Source organism: Phoca vitulina, unplaced genomic scaffold (assembly GCF_004348235.1).
Source record: "Phoca vitulina isolate PV1807 unplaced genomic scaffold, GSC_HSeal_1.0 scaffold36, whole genome shotgun sequence".
Classification (NCBI taxonomy): domain Eukaryota; kingdom Metazoa; phylum Chordata; class Mammalia; order Carnivora; family Phocidae; genus Phoca; species Phoca vitulina.
The window spans coordinates 8321975-8340694 of NW_022589739.1; the positions used below are offsets into that span (position 1 = coordinate 8321975).

The 18720-nt window shown below is 50.5% G+C and overlaps 1 protein-coding gene across 3 annotated transcripts in view; it reads left to right on the plus strand.

Moving 5' to 3' along the window:
• DENND2B (DENN domain containing 2B) overlaps nt 1-18720 on the plus strand; it is a 146626-nt gene that overhangs the window by 104938 nt on the left and 22968 nt on the right. For 2 of the 3 annotated variants that reach the window (XM_032427015.1, XM_032427014.1), the window contains 3 exons: nt 4675-5919; nt 9296-9432; nt 17134-17285. In XM_032427015.1, coding sequence (XP_032282906.1) covers nt 4675-5919; nt 9296-9432; nt 17134-17285 — 1534 coding nt within the window. The remainder of the gene's footprint in view (nt 1-4674; nt 5920-9295; nt 9433-17133; nt 17286-18720) is intronic. The other variant, XM_032427016.1, reaches the window with a different exon arrangement.

Consider the following 18720-nt stretch of genomic DNA (forward strand, 5'->3'; position numbering starts at 1 on the left):
GGCTATATTCACATTGTCCCCGGCAGAGGGGCCTTCCCTGATCTCCCTCACTGTGAATCTTTCTCCCTTTCCCCTTTTTAATTCTTCTTCATTGGCTCCATATCCATCTCTCAGTGTTGGTTTGTTTATTGTCTGTTCACTCTAAACAAATAAAGCCACACTGCCTCCCTCCACTAGACTATAACCTATTAGAGAGACTTTGTCTAATTTTAGTCTCTGCTGATCCATGATGCCTAAAATAGCACCTGGTATGTATTTGGATCCAGGCACCACCATTCAGGTGGCTAGTTTCCCACTGTCCAACAGGGGAGAATTATCTTTCACTACCAGCCTGCATTTGAGGAACTGGAAGATGGCTAGTGAGGACTGGTACCTATGAGTGAGTGAGCACCCCCTCCCATCCATGCTCAGGAGATGCCACCTGCCATGGGAACACTGCCACAAAGAACCATGCATCCTCATCGCCAGTCCCCATCATGTTTCCCCCTTAAGCCTCCTTGTTTTCTGGGTGAACAGGTTGTCCTGAGCCCTCCTTCCACTTGGGGCAAAGACTGATGGAAGCTGATTCTATTATTGGGATTACAGAACTAGCTCCATTTGCAGGGAGTGCTCAGAAGAGATTCTCAGGCCAGAGCTCCTAGTAGAGAGAGTGAGATCCAAACATCAAGACCATGAAAACTGCTCTGTGGGGAAGTGGAGGAGAGAGGCATGGGAATGGAAGGTTCAGGGCAGTAGTTCTGCACTGGGATAGGGCAGGCCAATTATACACATGGCTGACCTTTCCCACCTGCATCATTTTACTATTAGAACAGTTTATTACTTTATTACTTTTCACGTTTCTGTGCATTTACTGGGCAGTCCCTCTGCTGGTTTTCCCTGGAGTCTCTCATGTAGCCAAATTCAGTTGGGTCCAAGTGTCAGCTCACATGGGCTGGCTGTTGGCTGCAGGGGCCTCGGTTGTGCTCCACATGGCTTCTCATCCTCTAAAAGACTAGACTGGCTTCCTAACATGACAGTCTCAGGGTAGCATTCCAGGTATGTTAAGGGGGATTCTGCAAGGCCTCTTGAGGCCTCAAGTTTGGGACTTAGTTTAATTTCTACTCCATTCTGTTGGTCAAAGCAAATCACAAGGTAAACCTAGATTTAAGGGGCAGAAAAATAGGATCCACCTTTTGATATCATGAGCTGCAAAGGATTTATGGCCATTTTAAATTACTCCCTTTCTCTTCCACTCCAGATGTTTAGAATCCAAGGACAAAGGTAAGCTCTTTGAAAAAGTTTGCCAAGTGATTATTCTGAATAGTGAGCCCCTTGTTAATATTAGTAATTATCAAGCTAAAACCGAGTACTATGTGTTAGCCGCTGGGTTCAACACTTGATGTGTGTTGTCTCTATTCCTTACAATAACCCCCTGAGACGTGTGTTCTTTTAACCTCCATTTTACAGATCAGGATACTAAGGTTTAAGGAGATAAAGCTATTGGCTCAAGGTCATGTAACTTGTTAGTGGCTACTCTGAAATGTGAACCCTAAGGCTTTATAATATTTTTACCCTCTGTTGAGAAGAACTGGCCTAGCATAACCTGGTGAAGAACTTAATACTAATGATAACTAACAGTCATAGTGAGTTACAGTATATGATATCAATTCACATCCAGTCTCATTTGCCCATTATGACAACCCTGTGATATAGTCAGAACAATTTGGAGGAATTGAAGCTGGAAGCTCAGAGAGAATGAGTGGCTTTGCTTATAGTCACATTCCTAAAAAGGTAGACTCAGAAACATGGAGAGATAGCAGTGAGTTCTTCTGTCAAGTGAGAATCCCATGAGGGCAAGGCCTTATCTATATTGTTTATGAATTTATCCCTAGGACCTTGGAGTGAGTAAATGCTGCCTTCTCTGTGATGAACCTGGGGATGACTAGGCTCCAGGTCAGCGTGGGCAGGCCCTTTCTCCCATCCCGAGCTGCTAGAACACACTGAGCCTGGCCTGTGTGGGGAGGCTGCGCAAGGAGCCCCTGTAGCTCTGCCCGAAACTCAGCAATGATACAAAGACCAGCACCTTTAAAGGGAAGGGCCAGTCTCTTCTCTATTTGATCCTTCATGAGAGGAGAGAAACTAACCTTCAGTTAAAGCAGCCTAGGTATTTAGGCTTTGAGAGAATTTCTTACCTTGTGGAGATTTTTTCCATGCGGGAACTACTAAGGGAAGTTAGGGAGTCATCTGTTCTAAAACCATGCTGGAATCGGACAGACCAGAGATCCTTACCATATTTCTTTCCCACCTGTGGGAGCCATGCCATACACCATACATACCTACGCTTCCCCCCCCCCCCCCCCCCCGCCAATAAATACAGTGGCTTCATGGCCTGGTGAATTCTCACCTTGGGGGTTGAGGAGACTCATCTGTGGGGAGCATATATCAGAATGTCTGGAGAGATGAGGCATATACAAGAGGCTTCCTAAGAGATTCTGAGTCTCATTAGATGACTGTCCTCTCCCACTAGAATTTAAGCTTCATGAAGACGTGAATTTTTGCCTCTTTTATTTATTCTTGTGTCTAGCACCTAGAGCAGGGCCTGGTACATAGTAGGTGCTCACTAAGTATTGGTTGAATGAATAAACACATGTCCAGGTTGTTTTCTATTAACGGCACCTTCTCCCACCTCCAAAGGAGAATAACGGAAACAGAGTCCTTTGTGGAGTCCAGATACTGCTAGCTCACAGGGCTGGACTGATGATGACCTTTGGCATCCATGGTTCTATGAAATAAATGAGGGACTTAAGGCCTCCCTCATTGTGAGTAGGTTGGGATCTCCCCAGGCTCGAGCTTGGCACATTGCCCTGCTGCTGCCTACCCTAGGGAGTGCTGAGGCTTATTCCTTTCATACGTCCTTGCTGTGCAGAGTCTCTTTGGTCATTGCCTTGGCTCGGCACTGCATTTCTACCATCTGTGCCCATGTACACGTGGGATGGCTCTTGTTTGACTTGCCCTTTTAAAAACAACTTAAGCATGTTGAGGTTTCCTGTTGATCGGGGGCAGCCAGAGGCTATGACCCAACAGGGAATTGTCGGCCAATCCCTGACTCACCCAAGCTCCAGTTTTCTGTGTGTGAGCGAGTAGTGACAGCAGGCTGGCTCGAGGGCAGCTGGCTGCCTTCCTGTGGATGGCATGGCCCTCTGGAGCCTGTGAGGCTCCCACCCAGCTTTAAGGGCCATGGCATGAGGGTCAGGTAGGCCTTCGTAGCGTGCGGTGTTGGCAAGACCCTGATGTATTTGAACTAAAACTGTTTGTGGAGAGCGCCGAGAGTTGAGAGTGATGACCCTAGCAGACAATTAGAAAAGTGTACTGAAAGAGAAGTCTACTCATGGTTCTTGTCAATAAGCTCACCTTTACCTTTTCCTTTATTTGTCCTCCATTCACTGAGCACCTTCCAGATACTGAGGACGTGTCCTTCCACTTGGAAGAAATCATGGACTGGTAGGGAAGAGGTCTAGAGGTCTTGAAGGGGAAGAGGTCCCTGCTACTTATAAATGCTACATTTGAGACAGGGCTGTGCATGGGGCTCTGAGGGTTTCTGCCGGGTTATGTCCGGGAGCCTAGGCAGTTCACAAAGATGGCAGAGGCCACTGCTTCCTCTTGAAAGGGGCAGCATAGTATTTTATAAGTTCCTGTCCTGGCTTCCCCCCTCACCGGCTGAGGGACCTTGGATGAGATATTTAGCCTCTCTGTGCCTTTGTGGTTTTCATTTGTAAAGTGGGGATAATAATAAACAATAATAATTGTGTAGAGTTTTCGTGAAGACTAAATGAGTTAATGATATGTGTAAAACCAGTTATTTTGAACTCTTCCCACTATTGGCTAAGACCTGCAAGTGGATTTAGTGCTGAGAAGTGGCCACCGCTGGAGGGTAGAGCCTCCTGAGGAGCTAGCCTCTCCTCCCCATGGGCATCCTCGCTGACGGGGCAGAGAGGACTCTTTCTTGAGGGACCCTGATGCTTTGAGACTCTCAGGGACCTGAATTCTGGTCAAGACCCAAGCTGAGGTGCAGTATGCTGTGCCGGTAACAGAAGTCTCGGGAGACAGGGGTTTGTTAAGGAGACAGAGCAAAGGGCTCGGGTGTATATTTGGGGTACTTCGGGAAGTAGCGTGCTTGAGATGCTTTCTAGCAGCTGCTGGGAACTGATCACCAGCATTTCTTCCCAGTGCCACATTCCGTGGGGCCATGTTGGCAGCTTGAAATCAGCTGCAGTGGGAGTATTTATACTGTGGAGATTGGCCAGTGTTACAGAACTGTGCTTTCTCTTTCAGAGGGCCGACCGCTAAACATTTCGCAGCACACCACTGGCCTTACTGTTCTCTAGCTGGCCGATGTAGCTTCTTGGGATCCTCTGACCTGACACAGAGCTGGCCTGTTCCAGACAGCACTCAGGGCCTCTGGGATCGAATTGGGCAGAGAGACCCATTGAGTTTGGCCGGCTGTGGATAAGCAGTGTTCCTTCCCTTGAGGACGGCTTTGAAAGGTGTATTACTTGAATAGAGTACTTCGAGCTTGGATGCCCTGCAGGAAAGGGATACTGAGCAGGCCAAAAATGAAACACCATGCCTCTGGTTGTCAGGCCACTCACTGCCATTTTCTCTTCTTTTCCTTTTTTTTGTTTTTGTTGCTTTTAGGTCTCAGTCAGTCTCTCCACCTCCAGTTCTCTCCCCACCGAGGAGTCCCATCTACCCGCTCAGTGATAGTGAAACGTCAGCCTGCAGGTACCCAAGCCGCTCCAGCTCCCGGTTGCTCCTCAAGGACTGGCACCCCCGTGATCTTTCACCCCCAAATCCTCAAGCTCCCTCCCCAGACACTTCACCACCCATCTGTCCCCTCAAGGCCACCAACTTCAGTTATTTGGACAGAAGCCCTTCAGTGTGCAAGAGAGAGGACCAGAAGGAGAACGTCCAAGGGGCAGCCCAGGATGTAGAGGGAGTAGCTGCTTGCCTCCCCCTTGCCCAGAGCACCCCATCCCTAGGGCCAACAGCTGGCCCACGGAGCTTCTTTCTGAACCGCACTGGCACCCGTGCCCACAGCCTGGGCATCCGGGAGAAGATTTCAGCATGGGAGGGGCGCCGAGAGGCTTCGCCCAGGATGAGCATGTGCGGGGAGAAGCGGGAGGGCTCTGGGGGCGAGTGGGCGCTCAGTGAGGGCTGTCCCAGCGTGGCGCCATCCCCCTGCAGCTCAGAAAAAGCCTTCGATTTCAAGGGCCTCCGGAGGATGAGCAGGACCTTCTCAGAGTGCTCCTACCCTGAGACCGAGGAGGAGGGAGAGGCGCTCCCTGTCCGGGACTCTTTCTATCGGCCAGAGAGACGGGCGGGCCGGAGTGAGCCCAGCGCCTTCCTCAGGGGGCATGGCAGCAGGAGAGAGAGCTCAGCAGTGCTGAGTCGGATCCAGAAAATTGAACAGGCCCTGAAGGAGCAGCCAGGCCGGGGACTCCCCCAGCTCCCCAGCAGCTGCTACAGTGTAGACCGAGGGAGAAGGAAGACTGGGACCTTGGGCACCTTGGAGGAACCAACAGGGAGCACGAGTGTGAGCACTGGCAGCTGGGCAGGAGGAGTGGCTGGAGTTGGGGGGGAGGCAGGCCCACCCCTGGAGAGGGAAGGCAGTGGCTCCACTAAGCCAGGGACCCCTGGAAATAGCCCGAGCTCCCAGCTGCTGCCATCAAAGAGCTCCCCTGATCCCGCTGTGAACCCTGTCCCCAAACCCAAGCGCACCTTTGAATATGAGGCTGACAAGAACCCCAAGAATAAGCCAAGCAATGGTCTACCTCCTTCGCCCACACCTGCTGCTCCACCCCCCCTGCCCTCCACCCCAGCCCCACCAGTCACCCGGAGACCCAAGAAGGACATGCGTGGTCACCGCAAGTCCCAGAGCAGGTAACGAATGCTCCTCCAGTGTCTTAACAGCCGGGCACAGTGGCTTTCTCCTCGTTGGAAGATGCAAAAGCGGATTGTAATTGTGGGTCTCGGTCAGCAGTGCTTCCTAGGTCCCGAAGCAGTGAATCCTTGTTAGGCAGTAACCTGAGTTAGGTGAAAAAGAAATTGTTCTGCTCTTGCCGGGATAAGGATACGTAAATGTGAGTGGGAGGGTGAAAATGGTTCTTCCAAATGCTGTCTACTGAAGGTGTGGGCTAGATTTGGCCTTTGGGGGAAAGTTGGGCTGTCTTGAGCCCTGTTGGAACTTCCTTGGTCCCTGGGGGAGGGGGAGGGCCACCTTCCTTTTAGATAAAATGGGCAGTCCCTTGAGGACTAGTAGTAGGATCTTAGCCTCATGACCACCTGAAATGCCAGCATTAGAAACTTATTTCTTTGAGGGAATCATCATCGGAATACTGCATGTTGTCCTTAACACGGTAGTATTGAGACATTTAAGGTGATTTTCTCTTTCCTGAGGGCTTCCTGGCCATTTAGGGACCCTGGGCCTATAGGGAGAGGGGATCCTTGGATCCTGAAAGGGGAGACTGATGGAAAAACGAGTCGAAGAACATTTTACTGCTTCTTCGCCATGTCCAAGAATGACCTGTCCTGACACTCTCATTGTCTTCCTGGTCAGTCTCCGCATTCCTGACCCTGGACTACCTGGGCTGTCCTATAGTGACCGGGAGCTGGAGCTGCTAGGCTTCGGGAAAGTTGACTGGCGTCTTATTCTCTGAATTGGGGTAGGCTGGGAGCCTGCCTCCTTGGGAAGGCCTATCCCCCTCTCCCTCACTGCCTTTCTCTTCTAAACCAAAGTCAGATGGCATTCAGGTTTATTTCACTTCTCAGGATTCTTCCGTTGGACCCCATACTTCAGGCTGCATCCAGCATATCCCATCTCATATAGATAACTGTTCAGCCATGAGAGGAAGATATCAGAAAGTTTCAGATCCGTGGACCAGAAGAGCCCTTGGCTAAGGGAAATCCTATGTTTTGGCTCACCCCAGCATGCTCACTGGCTCTTAAGTCTTTAACAGCCTACCAAGAGTGTTTGCTTTGTTCTTTATCCATTTCTTTAAACACCCATCTAGAGCCTGCCATGCACCAAACCTTGTACTGGTTAAGGGGACACAGGGTCAAATAAGATGTGGTTCTTCCATTCTTCCATTCTTGATGTGGTATAGGAGATAGATGCACAAATAAATCCTAGATGCTGTTCTATGTGACGTGATCCCTGTCCATGTAGGGTGCTATAGAGACCCAAAGGAAGAGGCAGCTAAATTAGGCTGGGGAGTGAGCGAAGCCTCCTTATAGAGGGAGTTGCTGAACTAAATTTAGAAGAGCAAAGAATTTGCAGTTAGCAAGGTGGAAAAGGGGGGTGCGGGAGAGTACATCAGCCTGAAGGTTTTACACATACTCCCAGACACATTACATTTATACATAGTATACACACACACACACATACCATATATGGTAGGGCCACTTCACATAAGAAGTAACTTCGGAAATTTAAAAATCTGTGCTCTTGGGGAAAAAAAAGACCATTCAAAAAGTACAGACTGTTTTATTTGCCTGTTCACATAGTGAGCATATTCCCTCGAGGAGCAGGTGAGTTTGTTTCTATTGTGTCAGGTATGATTCTTATATTTAATATACCTTTTTATTTAAAAAAAATGCAAGCCAAATATTTCTTTGGGTATTCAACCAAAGAAAAAGAAATCTGTTAAAAAAAATCTGTGGAGAAACTGACAATATTAGTCTTAATCCAAGACAGTGTGTTGGTCTTCCTGAGGGATTTTCAAGGGTAATTTGGCTGAACATGATTTGTGTCTTATTTGCTAACTTGAGAACTACCTGCAAAAGATGTTGAGCCCACTGTATGTAGATCCATGAGAGCTTGATCTCAGACCACCAGTTTCTGTGGGCCCACATTCAGGAAACACTGCACTCAACTGGGTGGAAAGTCTGTGTCAGAGACATATTTGGGAGCCATCATGGTAGGAGTGGTAGATAGAGGGATGGCCATCAGTATTTGGGCCCCAGAAAGTACAGAGTGAGAAAGAGAATCCTAAAGACAGAATTCTGAGAGACCCTGGCATTTAAAAGGCAAGTAGAAAAGGTGAACTCCTCACAAGAGCCTGGAAAGTAACTGCCAAAGAGGCTGTTGACCGTGTCATACAAGGCGAAGGAAGGAGAATGCTAGTTAGAGTGTTCAGCTGTCAAGTGCTCCAGAGTAGCCAGGCAAGCTGAGAATAGAATGTGGCTTTTAGGACACCTTCAGTTCTTGACTTGCACCCCAAGACTCTCAGGAGTTTTTCATTAAACAAGAGAGAAAGGCTGAGATGTCTAATGGTACCCAAAAGAAGAGGGAGGTGTTAATGGGTGGGAGGAGGTCTTCAGTCAGTGCCTTTCCTTTCTCCCCCTCCCCAGGGGTTTGCCAGGACCTGCCTTGGAGAGAGAGAGGATGCAGCTGGGGTCACGCCTTAGCTAATGGAGGAGAGGAGGAGAGAGTACTCTGGGCTCAAGCTGTCTGAGGAGCTAACAAGCTGTGGTTTAAAAATTCTGCAGTAGAGGGGATGGCCATTTGCGGGGTGGGAAGGAGCAGGTGACTAGCTGAAGGGAAACTGGTTCTTGGAAGTAGCTTCTGACTACAAATTGCCCTCCTGCTTCCACCTCAGAAGCAGTGTGGTTTGTTTGGAAGTCTCAGCCCTTCCTCTTCCAACACCCCACCTACCACCAACTGCTTCCCTGACCCCCAAACAGCCCTGGGCACCACCCGTCCACTGTTGCGTCCTTACCACCTGTTCAGATCAGGGGCCCTTGCTATGGTGCAGGTGTGATGGAGACTCCAGAGGCAGAACAAGTACTCTATTCTTGTGGTACTGGCAGGTGCTTCTCAAGGATGACATGCTCCAGGACTTGGAGGCCCAGGTCAAAGCTTAGACCCTGGAGCCAGACAACCTGGGTGAGTCCTGCCTCTTGTCATTTCATCTCCCTGAGCCTCCACCTCCTCATTCATAAAATGGCACAATAGCTCATAGCAGCATTGTGAAGATAAATGAGGTTCACATGCAAGGCATTTGATAGAGTATCTGACACATGACACCCTTCTTAGCTGTGGGAGTTGTTACAGGTATTATTTGCAGGCACCCAGTCTGGGCCTCTCAGACCGTTCTCTCCTCATTTGAGTGGTAAGTTTTGATCCATCTTGATGCGTTGCTTGGTAGCTGGTTGGTGAGGAGGACCTCTGGACTTTGCTGTTGCCCATGGCCATTCCCCCAACAAGGCAGTCGGAATCTAGTTTTGCTGGAATGACTCATGCTCTTGTTATCTACAGAAAATCCTTTGAGTTTGAGGATGCATCCAGTCTCCAGTCCCTGTACCCCTCTTCTCCAACTGAGAATGGTACTGAGAGCCAACCCAAGTTTGGATCCAAAAGCACTTTAGAAGAGAATGCCTATGAAGATATTGTGGGTAAGCTATGGCAGAGGTGGTGGGCTGGCTTGTCTCTGGGGGCTGCAGAGCAGGAACAGGAGGGACACTCCCAGGTTCCACTTCATTCACTGTGGGCAGACCTGGCCCAGCTTCTGGAACTTCTCAAGAAAATGGGCACCAGAGGAAGCAGCTTAGCAAAGACTGAGCAGCTGAGAAATTAAAGCCTAACCTTGAATGAACTGAAACCCAAAGGGTTTCTGGGAGCACAAAAAGGGGAAAACCACACATCATCCTTTTTTTTTATTTTCACAAGGCTTCCTTAGCTGTATGTCCTTCCTTAGTTGTGTGTCCTTAGGCAATCACTTTTCTCAGACCTCTGTCTTCTCTTACAAAGTGATGATGATGATGTTATGATGTTAACAATGATAATGATAATAGTAATAATACTTCAAGGGATTATTGTTAGGATTCAATGAGATAAAATGTTTATCAGAGTACCTAGCACAGTGCCTGGTCCTTAGTATCTGTCTCCTACTTTCCCTTAAAGTAAGTGGTGTCAAGAAAGCATCTGAGGGGCGCCTGGGTGGCTCAGTCATTAAGTGTCTGCCTTCAGCTCAGGTCATGACCCCCAGGTCCTGGGATCGAGGCCCGCATCGAGCCCCGCATCGGGCTTCCTGCTCCGCAGGAGGCCTGCTTCTCCCTCTCCCACTCCCCCTGCTCGTGTTCACTCTCTCGCTGTGTCTCTCTGTGTCAAATAAATAAATAAAATCTTAAAAAAAAAAAAAAAGAAAGCATCTGAGATTTTACTCTGCTTGCAAACAAGTTTAGCCCTCCCCAGATTCACAGATGCTGATAGAAGACACAAGACTCTTGGATCAAAGACAAAGGACTTTATTGCTCATGGCACAGCAGGAAGCATGAGCTCCGTGTTAACGTGGGTTCCCCTTGCTCCCAGGCCCCATGAGGCAATGTGGAGGAGGTCCAGGTAGAGACTGTACGCACAGTGGGTCTGTGTCCCAGCTGAGGAACTCTAAGCTTAAGGAACCCCAATCTTTTCAGGGGATGGCTAGCAAACGTGCCCAACTTTTGCCCCACAAAGAGATGTTATCTTTATTCTGGTCAGGAAACAAATCTGCCTCTGCCCTCCAGGGAGACACTCTCCTCTCTGTCTTCTGAGGTTGTTTGCTATACATTTTTGAAACGGTAATCTGGATGGTTCATTCCTCTTGCTCAAAAGTCAGAAAGATAAGGTACCATGGAGAATTGTCCTTCAACTGGGAAGACTTGGTGTTGGCAAACCTGTGTTTCAGGGTCAACGAAAAACCAACAGAATGGGGTGGGTTGGGTTTATTTTGGGCTTTCATTTTAATTCTGGCCTCATTCTCTTCAGTGGGTGCTTCAGTTTTGTTCAAGTAATGTGCTGTGTGTGAGTGTAGATCATTCAAGAGAAGAGAAGCAGTGTGCTTCTGCACTTGACCCCTCCTCTCTCATCTCTGGTTCTGTCTCATCTCTGTGTTAGGACTTGAGGCTGGAGACTGTAGTCTTAGTTAACACATTAGAGAGAGAAGTGGCCCTAGTGGAGAATCCTCCAGATTCTCCTAAGACTAGGGAATCTTCGGAAGAGGAGGTCATCTATTCCCTCATTTGATTTGAGCCATCAGTTTCATCGTTTTTTCCTTACAACTTGCTGGGCTGGCATTTCTGGGGAAATAGCAGAGTCCTTGGATCCACAAAGGCACTGCTTCCCCAGGAATGGAGTGCGTAGTATATAGCCATCCAAAATTAGGTCATAATAGGAAGACTGTAGGAGTGGGATCCCTAGAACAGCAAAAGGATTTAGGGAGGGAGGCCTTTCCCTTAACACTGGGAAAAAGCTTTGTATACACGGTCCCCAGAGTTGAGGTCAAGAGCTGTGGGGATCAGAGGCACAACCCCATCTTCCTCCCCACTCCCGTTGCAGGGTACATTCCTGTTTCCTCTAGTTGAGAAGAAATCGGAATGTGTTCTTGCTGCCCGGGGCCCTTGGGAGCACCCAGTGCAGCTGCTGCAGTGGGCAGCGGAGGCTCTCGTTCTTAGCCCCCTCCCCCAGCACGGTGGTCTCTGCCCACTCTGTGATCCTCTTCTCTGACAAGGCTTTGCAGCCCGTCTGGGCTGTCCAGGGATTTCAGGTGAGGAGATGCATGTTTTTGCATCAACTGAACTGAAATAAGAGAAAGAGATGCTTTAACCATTTCTCCCTGTCCAGAGTTCCATGATCCTAGGCTCTGTTTGGGCTTGTTTGGGGACTGTGTCTGGTGGAGCAGGGGAAGATGAGAATTTGGGGGGCGCTGTCCTGGGCAACAGAGCTGTTCTCTGGGCTTTCTTCAGTCAGGTTAGAGAGAAGAGGAGGAGAGAGGCAAGGGTGTCTGGGTCTCAGTCTCCAGACTCAGCAGAGGGGTCTTTTTGCCACATTGGGATGCTGCACAAGGAGGGAAGGAAATCCTGGAGCAGCGTAGCTGCTTCCTGAACAGATGAGCTAGAGCTAGGGGTAAGGGCTAGGATGGGATGAAGCTGCAGTGGGGGCGTGTTCCTTTGCTACTCACCTAGCTTGTGGATTTGGAGCATTGTGCAGATAAGGGGAGGAGTGGAGTACTCAGGAGGGTGTTGGAAGAAGGGCAGGGAGTGACCCAGGCACCTGGGTTTTGCTTCAGCCTTGGGGGTGTGGGGCTGTTCAGCATCTGTAGTTAGTTCACTGCCCTGGACACAGCTTCCTCCTTTGTATCCCCCACAATAGCACTGGCTAAATTTCTAGACAAGGGAGGCTAGAGGGAAATATAAGAGAGAATATCTCTTTCTCTTAGATTCTGGTTGATCTATCCTTTTCTCCTTCCCTGGAGACAGGCCCAAGAATTTGGACCCCCCAGAGGCTTCACGGGGGCCCTTGTTGCTGAACTCTGAATGTCGGTTTCACTTTTGCCTGGGATTGACCAGTGCCTGAGACTTCCCAGGAGCCTTCTCTTCTGTTCTTGGCCCAGCCTGTGTTCTGTGAGGTTAAGGTCATTTCTGGTTCTGTTTGGATTAACCAACTCTTCTGCTGCCTTGCTTGCATAGGGACAGACAAAGCTTTGTTTTGGGTGTGTGATAATAGGGCTGTGGGGGGCAGGGAGCACCCATGTTAAATCTCCATCTTGGGGACCAACTGATTGGATTGGAGTTTCTGGTCGGTTAGAGGTTGAGGATCAGTTGGCCCAGAAACTAACATGTCTTTTCTATGAGCAGTGGACTTGAATGAGGGGCCTTGGGGAATTTGTTGGCCTCCCACCCACATCAGGCATGACGCCTGGGGACCTGGGGTGGGATATTCCGAGACAGGCTGAGGTTTATCCTGCTGATTTGCAATAGAGGGGTTCAAAAATAAAGTTACTGCCTTGTTACTTCCTAGGGCTGTTAATTTTCGCCTGTTGAATTTGACATCTGCCCCTGGAAGATGCTGCTATTCCACAAAGCCTTATAATCGTTTGCATTCTGAGCCTGACACTTAAAAATGCACCCAAGGAAGCAGCTTGTTAGGGAGTTATGTGGAGTGGCCTCGGCGCCTGACCAGGGAGCCTGGACTGCATTCCTGCAGAGATTCCCACTCCCATCAGCTAGTTGGGGCTGAGGGAGAGTTTCCAGGAACTTGAGTGGGATGGGAGCTGGGGACAGGGCCAGTCAGCCTGAGTGCAAAGCTTTTTGAGCTTCTGCTCTCTCTGTCATCTTCTCTCATTTGTCCCCAGGCTGGAAAGTAGTAAGGAACAGAGAGTACCTAACAACATTGAGGCTGCAGCCCAGAGGTGCAGCCCAGGGGAACGGTGCCTGGGCAGTTAGAGAAAGGTGTCCAGGCTTGGAGGGTGGGTAACAGTTGGCCCTTTAGAGCTCCCCATCTGATGTGCTGTGTGTTGGCGGAGGAAGGAGGGAGTTGGGCCTTTACCCTGGCCCTTTCTCCACTGTGTGAAGGAGGGGAAGAGGCTGAGCACCAGGAGAAACAGCTGGTTGGAACCAGGAGAGGTTTTGACAGGGAAGCTACAGACCCAGGGCCCTAGGCAGGGTGTGGTCAGGAAGCTTAGGATTCTGTTGAGAGAAATTCTCAGTGTCTGTGCACTTACACACCTCTTTCCTAACTGGTTCTTCTAGTTGTGTGTGTGTGAGTGAGTGCTGTTTGGTGTGTGTGGTTAATGACCAAAGGAGCTGTGGGGAGGAATGGGACAGGGCTGGGTGGGGCTGCTTTCTTCTTTCAAGAGGATCAGTGTGATAAGTTTGGGCTCTGACAAGCCCCTTTAAAAGAGTGCAAAGCAGAAATTCTTGGCGATGCCCTTGTTCCATATCTCATCAGCAAAGCTGGGAAGGGTTGAGACCTCTGGCTTCCCCCAGCTGGGCTTGATAAGATGGGGCTGCTCAGAGCCAGGCTTCTGGGGAAGAGGGCCTACCTCTTCTCCCTCTCCTCTCCTCAGGCAGTCAGTGCGGATCGCCCTCGAGGAATCTGTGTGGGTGGGAATGCAGGTGACAGTATGGTGGTCTGCTAGGCTTCCTGTCTCCCATCCACGCCCCTGCTAACTCTTCACCGTGTTTCTCCACTCAGCTGTGGCTGCTCCAGCCTTGCTGTAGTCCTGTTCCCCCAAAGGAAGATCTGAGCCCTGTTCCCCAGCCTTCCTCCTCTCCTGACTCTGAGCCATTGCTTTGGGATTAATTTTCTCTCAGCAGGTTCAGGTGTGGTTCTCCTCGGGGCCTGCTTGGTCTCTGCATATTATCCCCATCCCCTGAGCATCCTTACTCCCTGGAAGGATGACTGGAAGTACGTCCATGAGACAGCTCCAAAACGGTGGCCAGGACCAATCTAGGACATGGAGAGTAGCAGGTGAACAAGGGCTTTGAGGTCCCAGCTAAAGCTGGGGAGGCAGGGCTTGGGCTGCGGCCAGCAGTCATTTCTTGGAGCAGTGATGAGTGGCCTGGTTCTATCAGAGAGGATTTTAAACACTGCTGAAGAAGAAAGAGGCTGGTGTTAAGGCTGGGAAGACAGGAGGAACAGGCTTTTGAGGCTTTCCTGAAATTTTGTTTCCAGAGGCAATACTAGTAGTGAGACCCTGGTGTTCCCAACTGTTTTCTCCCAGGTTGTCACTGATGTGCCTCAATGTTGTGCATCTATTACTTCCCTGGGCCTCAGTCTCCTACATCTGTTTCTTGGAGCTTTGGCTTTTGTATCATTGTTCAAAGCTCTGATTCCTGGGGAAGAAAGAAGGAAGAGAAGGAAGGAGGGAGGGAGAAGAAAGGAAGGAAGGAAGGATGGAGGAAAGAGAGTTTGCCTGGGGAGTTATGTCACGGCAGTCAGAATCTATTAGGAAGTTTAGAAACATCTATCTAAAGCAGTGGTTCCTAACAGGGCAGGGGGATAATTTCATCCATCCACCCATCCTCCCTCCCCACCCCTCCCCTCTTTCTTTCCATCCTTCCCTCTCTCCCCCCCAGTCCATCCATGCATGCATTTGTCCATCTGCTCAGGGGACATTTGACAGTGTCTGGAGACATTTTTGGTTCTTAACAACTGAGGGGATGCTACTGTCATCTAGTGGATTGAAGCCAGGGTTGCTGCTAAACATCCTGCAAATGCACAGGAGAGTCTACCACAACAAGAATCATCCAGCCCCAAATGTCAGTACTTTGGAGAAACTCTGATCTAAAGGAGTTGAGACAAGGTCATCCTGTTGGTTCAGGGATGATGATAAGTACTCTGGCTGGTCATCCAGCCCAAGGCAGTTTGGATTTGATGAGCTTGGAATAAATGTTCTTCCTGCCCCCATCTGAACAGTGATGCTCTGGTCCTGTTTCCCAAGGGTCAGGAAGATTGTGTCCTGGCATTCTTGAGTCCGTGACCCAGCCTCCCCCCCTCCCCCCCACCTCATCAATACAGGTTATATATTGGAGAGGGACCAGGAAGTACTGAGTCTCTCCTGCCTCCTCTCTAAGTGCCCAGAGTGGGGTAGGCTGGATGCCAGTTTTGATGCTTGGCTTCTTGAGCAGTGTTGCTGGGCCGGCTCTGCTTAGTCAGGACTCTGGAATGGAGACCAGTCATCTTTATAGCATGGCTGTGTTACAGGAAAACGTCTGTTCAGTTGCTGGGGCCTGGACTCTGCTTGGTGCTCGGAATCACTTCATCCAGTCCCAGATCCTATCTTGACCCATTCTTGACCTAGACCTTCAAGGGATTTGTGTCGCTCCCCTGGCAGCTTGATTAGCTGTGACAGAAATCCTTCCTTCACACCTCCTCCCTCCCCCTACCTCTGTGAAGGCATTTCCTAAATTCAGTGTAGTTTTCCATGGTAGTAATAAGTAGATACCCCCAGTTTGGGGGGAATCTTGACTTTGGAAATCGAGAATTCTGTAAGTATTTAAGGATTGGTTTTTCTCCTGTGTCCCATCTTAGGAAAGCCTACACTCCCAGTGGCCTTATTTCTAGTCCTATAGCTCTTTCCTCTGCCTGCTCCCTGAGAAGTAGTATCTGAACTCCTCTGGGGCGTGAGACACATCCAGGCATCTGCAGGGCTCAGCGGTCACCAGGCTCCATCCTGCTCTGAACAGAGAGAAGAGGAGTGAGCCCTATTCTCTTCGTGTGTGCCGCCCCTAGTAGAGGGTAGCATATACATGTTGGTCACCGGTTGCTGGGTCCCCAGCCCCAGACAGGGGCATCCGTGTGGCAGGGAGGATATGGAAAGACCAGGGAAGGGGAGCAGAGGGCCGCGCTCACTCGCAGTGCCCACGGATCTGACCCGGCGTACAATGTTCTGGGCTGTGGGGAAGTCCAGGTTTGTGTTGCGGGGAAAGGGGCGGGCAGGTAGGGCTCTGGGAAGGAGATGCTTTCATGGGCAGGGACTGTGCTCTCTGCTCCCTGAGGTTTGCTGGCAGTGCCCGTACGGTGCCTGCTTCCAGGGCTCTTAGCCATTAGTCCTGAGAAGCCCAAACTGCCCACTCTCACCTCTTTGGCGCAGATGGCTATCAGGCCTTTCACATCTCCCCTGTGTCACAGCAGGAGGGCTTGTCCCAAAAGGGGAGTGAAGACCATCTCTTGTTGCGAGGCCAGCGGTGGAAGAAACAGACTGGCCCTGTAGTGAGAGCGGTGCATGGAGCAGATAATGACTGAGCTGTCACTACTTGGCTCAGCCTTGTTCTGGTGTGGGGTTACCTGTGGACCAGATGGCAGAGCTGCCTGGAGAGAGTCGATGCACAGTATAGGAAGTGAGAGGGAGGCCTGGCAGCCCCCTGCTCCTTGTAGTTCGGTAGTGTTCCTCTGTGCCCAGCCCCCAGAGTGCGTCCTCAGGGAGCATCGGTAGCAGGACAGCCGTGTGACCTCTGAAAGCCTTTCCTACCTTGAACTGTACATCTCTGGGGCTTTCACAGTGGGAGGACTGGAGGCAAGGAATGAAGCCTGGTGTTGGCTTTGTCCTCTGGCTGGGCACGGGCAGGGGTAGCTGAACCAGTCTTGTGCAATCTCTGAATTTATAAAGCAGAGGCCAGACGAGGCTGAGCTGAACTGGGGTGGGTGGTTTGCTTCTGGACTTGGAGCTGGGATCTGTTTGTAGCCTCCCCGCTGCAGACGGGCAGCTGTATGACTCATGGGCTGAAGGGCCAGGCAGAAGCCATTCTCTTTGGTTCACAGGAATTCTGCTTGTTTATTTGTGAGTGTGTTTCCTCCTTCCCTTCTCCCAGTCTCTGACTTTTCCCCCTCTGCAGGAGATCTGCCCAAGGAGAATCCTTATGAGGATGTGGACTTAAAGAGCCGAAGAGCAGGACGAAAATCCCAGCAACTGTCTGAAAACTCCTTGGACTCTTTGCACAGGATGTGGGGTCCTCAGGACAGGAAGTACAACAACCCACCCACTCAGGTAATGGCAGCCCCGACTTGGGCCCGCACAAGGGCCACAGTGGAGGCCTGTCCTACCAGGATGTGGACCCGCTTCCACTCACACTCTTTCCCTCACTAGTGCTTGGCAAAGGAGGTGACCTCAGGAAAGAGCTCTGCATGTAGGGACTTCTGCCATGTTGAAATCCTTGTGGGCAAGCGAGAGGTGCTCCCTGGGCACCCTGCCCTCCTTTCTCCCCTTCACTACTCGAGCTCTGTGCTGCAACACGGAGGCATGAGCCCCGGCTGCCTCCTGTCCTATCATTGTTCCTGCTCCCCTTCTGTGGGTAGCAGGAAGACGGGGCCCTGGTTGGAGTCTTGGTATTCGGCAGCTCTGGCAGAAACAATCTCAGTACTGGCATTTGGGGGCCAGGCATAGGCCCAAGAACCAGATTTGGAGAGCTAGACAGGTGTCTACCAGACCTGGAGCTACTCGTATTGGAGGGAATAAAAGATTGAATATTCAAGGAATGGACTGATAGAAGGCAGGATGAGAAAAAAGAGAGTCAAAGGAGACCGTTAGACTTGAGCTCATTCTGGCCTTGTCCAGGGTGGACAGGAGGCAAGAGAAGGGAGGCGCTTTCTCGGACCTACCCAGGCAACTCTAATTCTCTTTGCAAATGGAGGGACCTAGACATTTTATAACATTGGCTGGAGAATATGGAAATGATTTCTTCTGGCTTTGGAATGATGTAATCATTTTTATAAAAGATTCACCTTTCTCATGTGCTGTATTCAAACAGGCTTCCACTGAATTTGTGCGGCCAGCCGGATTGGGTGGGAAGAGGATGCTGGGGGACGGGAGGAAGGAGGACTGGCTGAAGAGGGATGAGAGACGATGCCAGATGCAGACAGCGGGTGGGAGGCGGGCCGAGTTGGCAGGGGTGCTGCCTTTCTAGCAGGGAGCAGGATCTGCAGAGAGTAAGGTGCCTGTGCAGAAGGGTGCTGGTTTCGACCGAGGGAGTAGATCAGGGCTGGGGAGGGGCAGCTGCGGTGAAGGAGCCACCTGGCTGTGAGGCCCACCTTGCCAGGCTTTGGGAGTGAGGGCCCAGAGCCCTTATGTTCTGCCTGGAAGAGGTGAGCGGGGCCAGGCTGCCATGTGGATTATGGCCCCTGCTAAGGAAGCCTTTTAGGACTGGATCAGGGGCTGTGGGAGGGAGACAAGCTCCATCAGGCAGGCTGAATAATGAGTAAAGGCTAAGCCTTGTCCCAAAGCTCAGGAGGAGCCCCCAGAATTCCCGCTTGTCCTTCTCTTTTCCACTCAGATGAGAGCCCAGTTTTCTTAGCCTCTGTTTTCTTTTTTCTGGCAGAGGTGGTTCAGCTTCCTTTATGGAAGCCCATATCTCATCTAGCCCTGACCTGCTGATTAGCAGCTGAGGTCTTAGGAGAAGAAACCCAGGCAGAGGGAAATTCCAGGG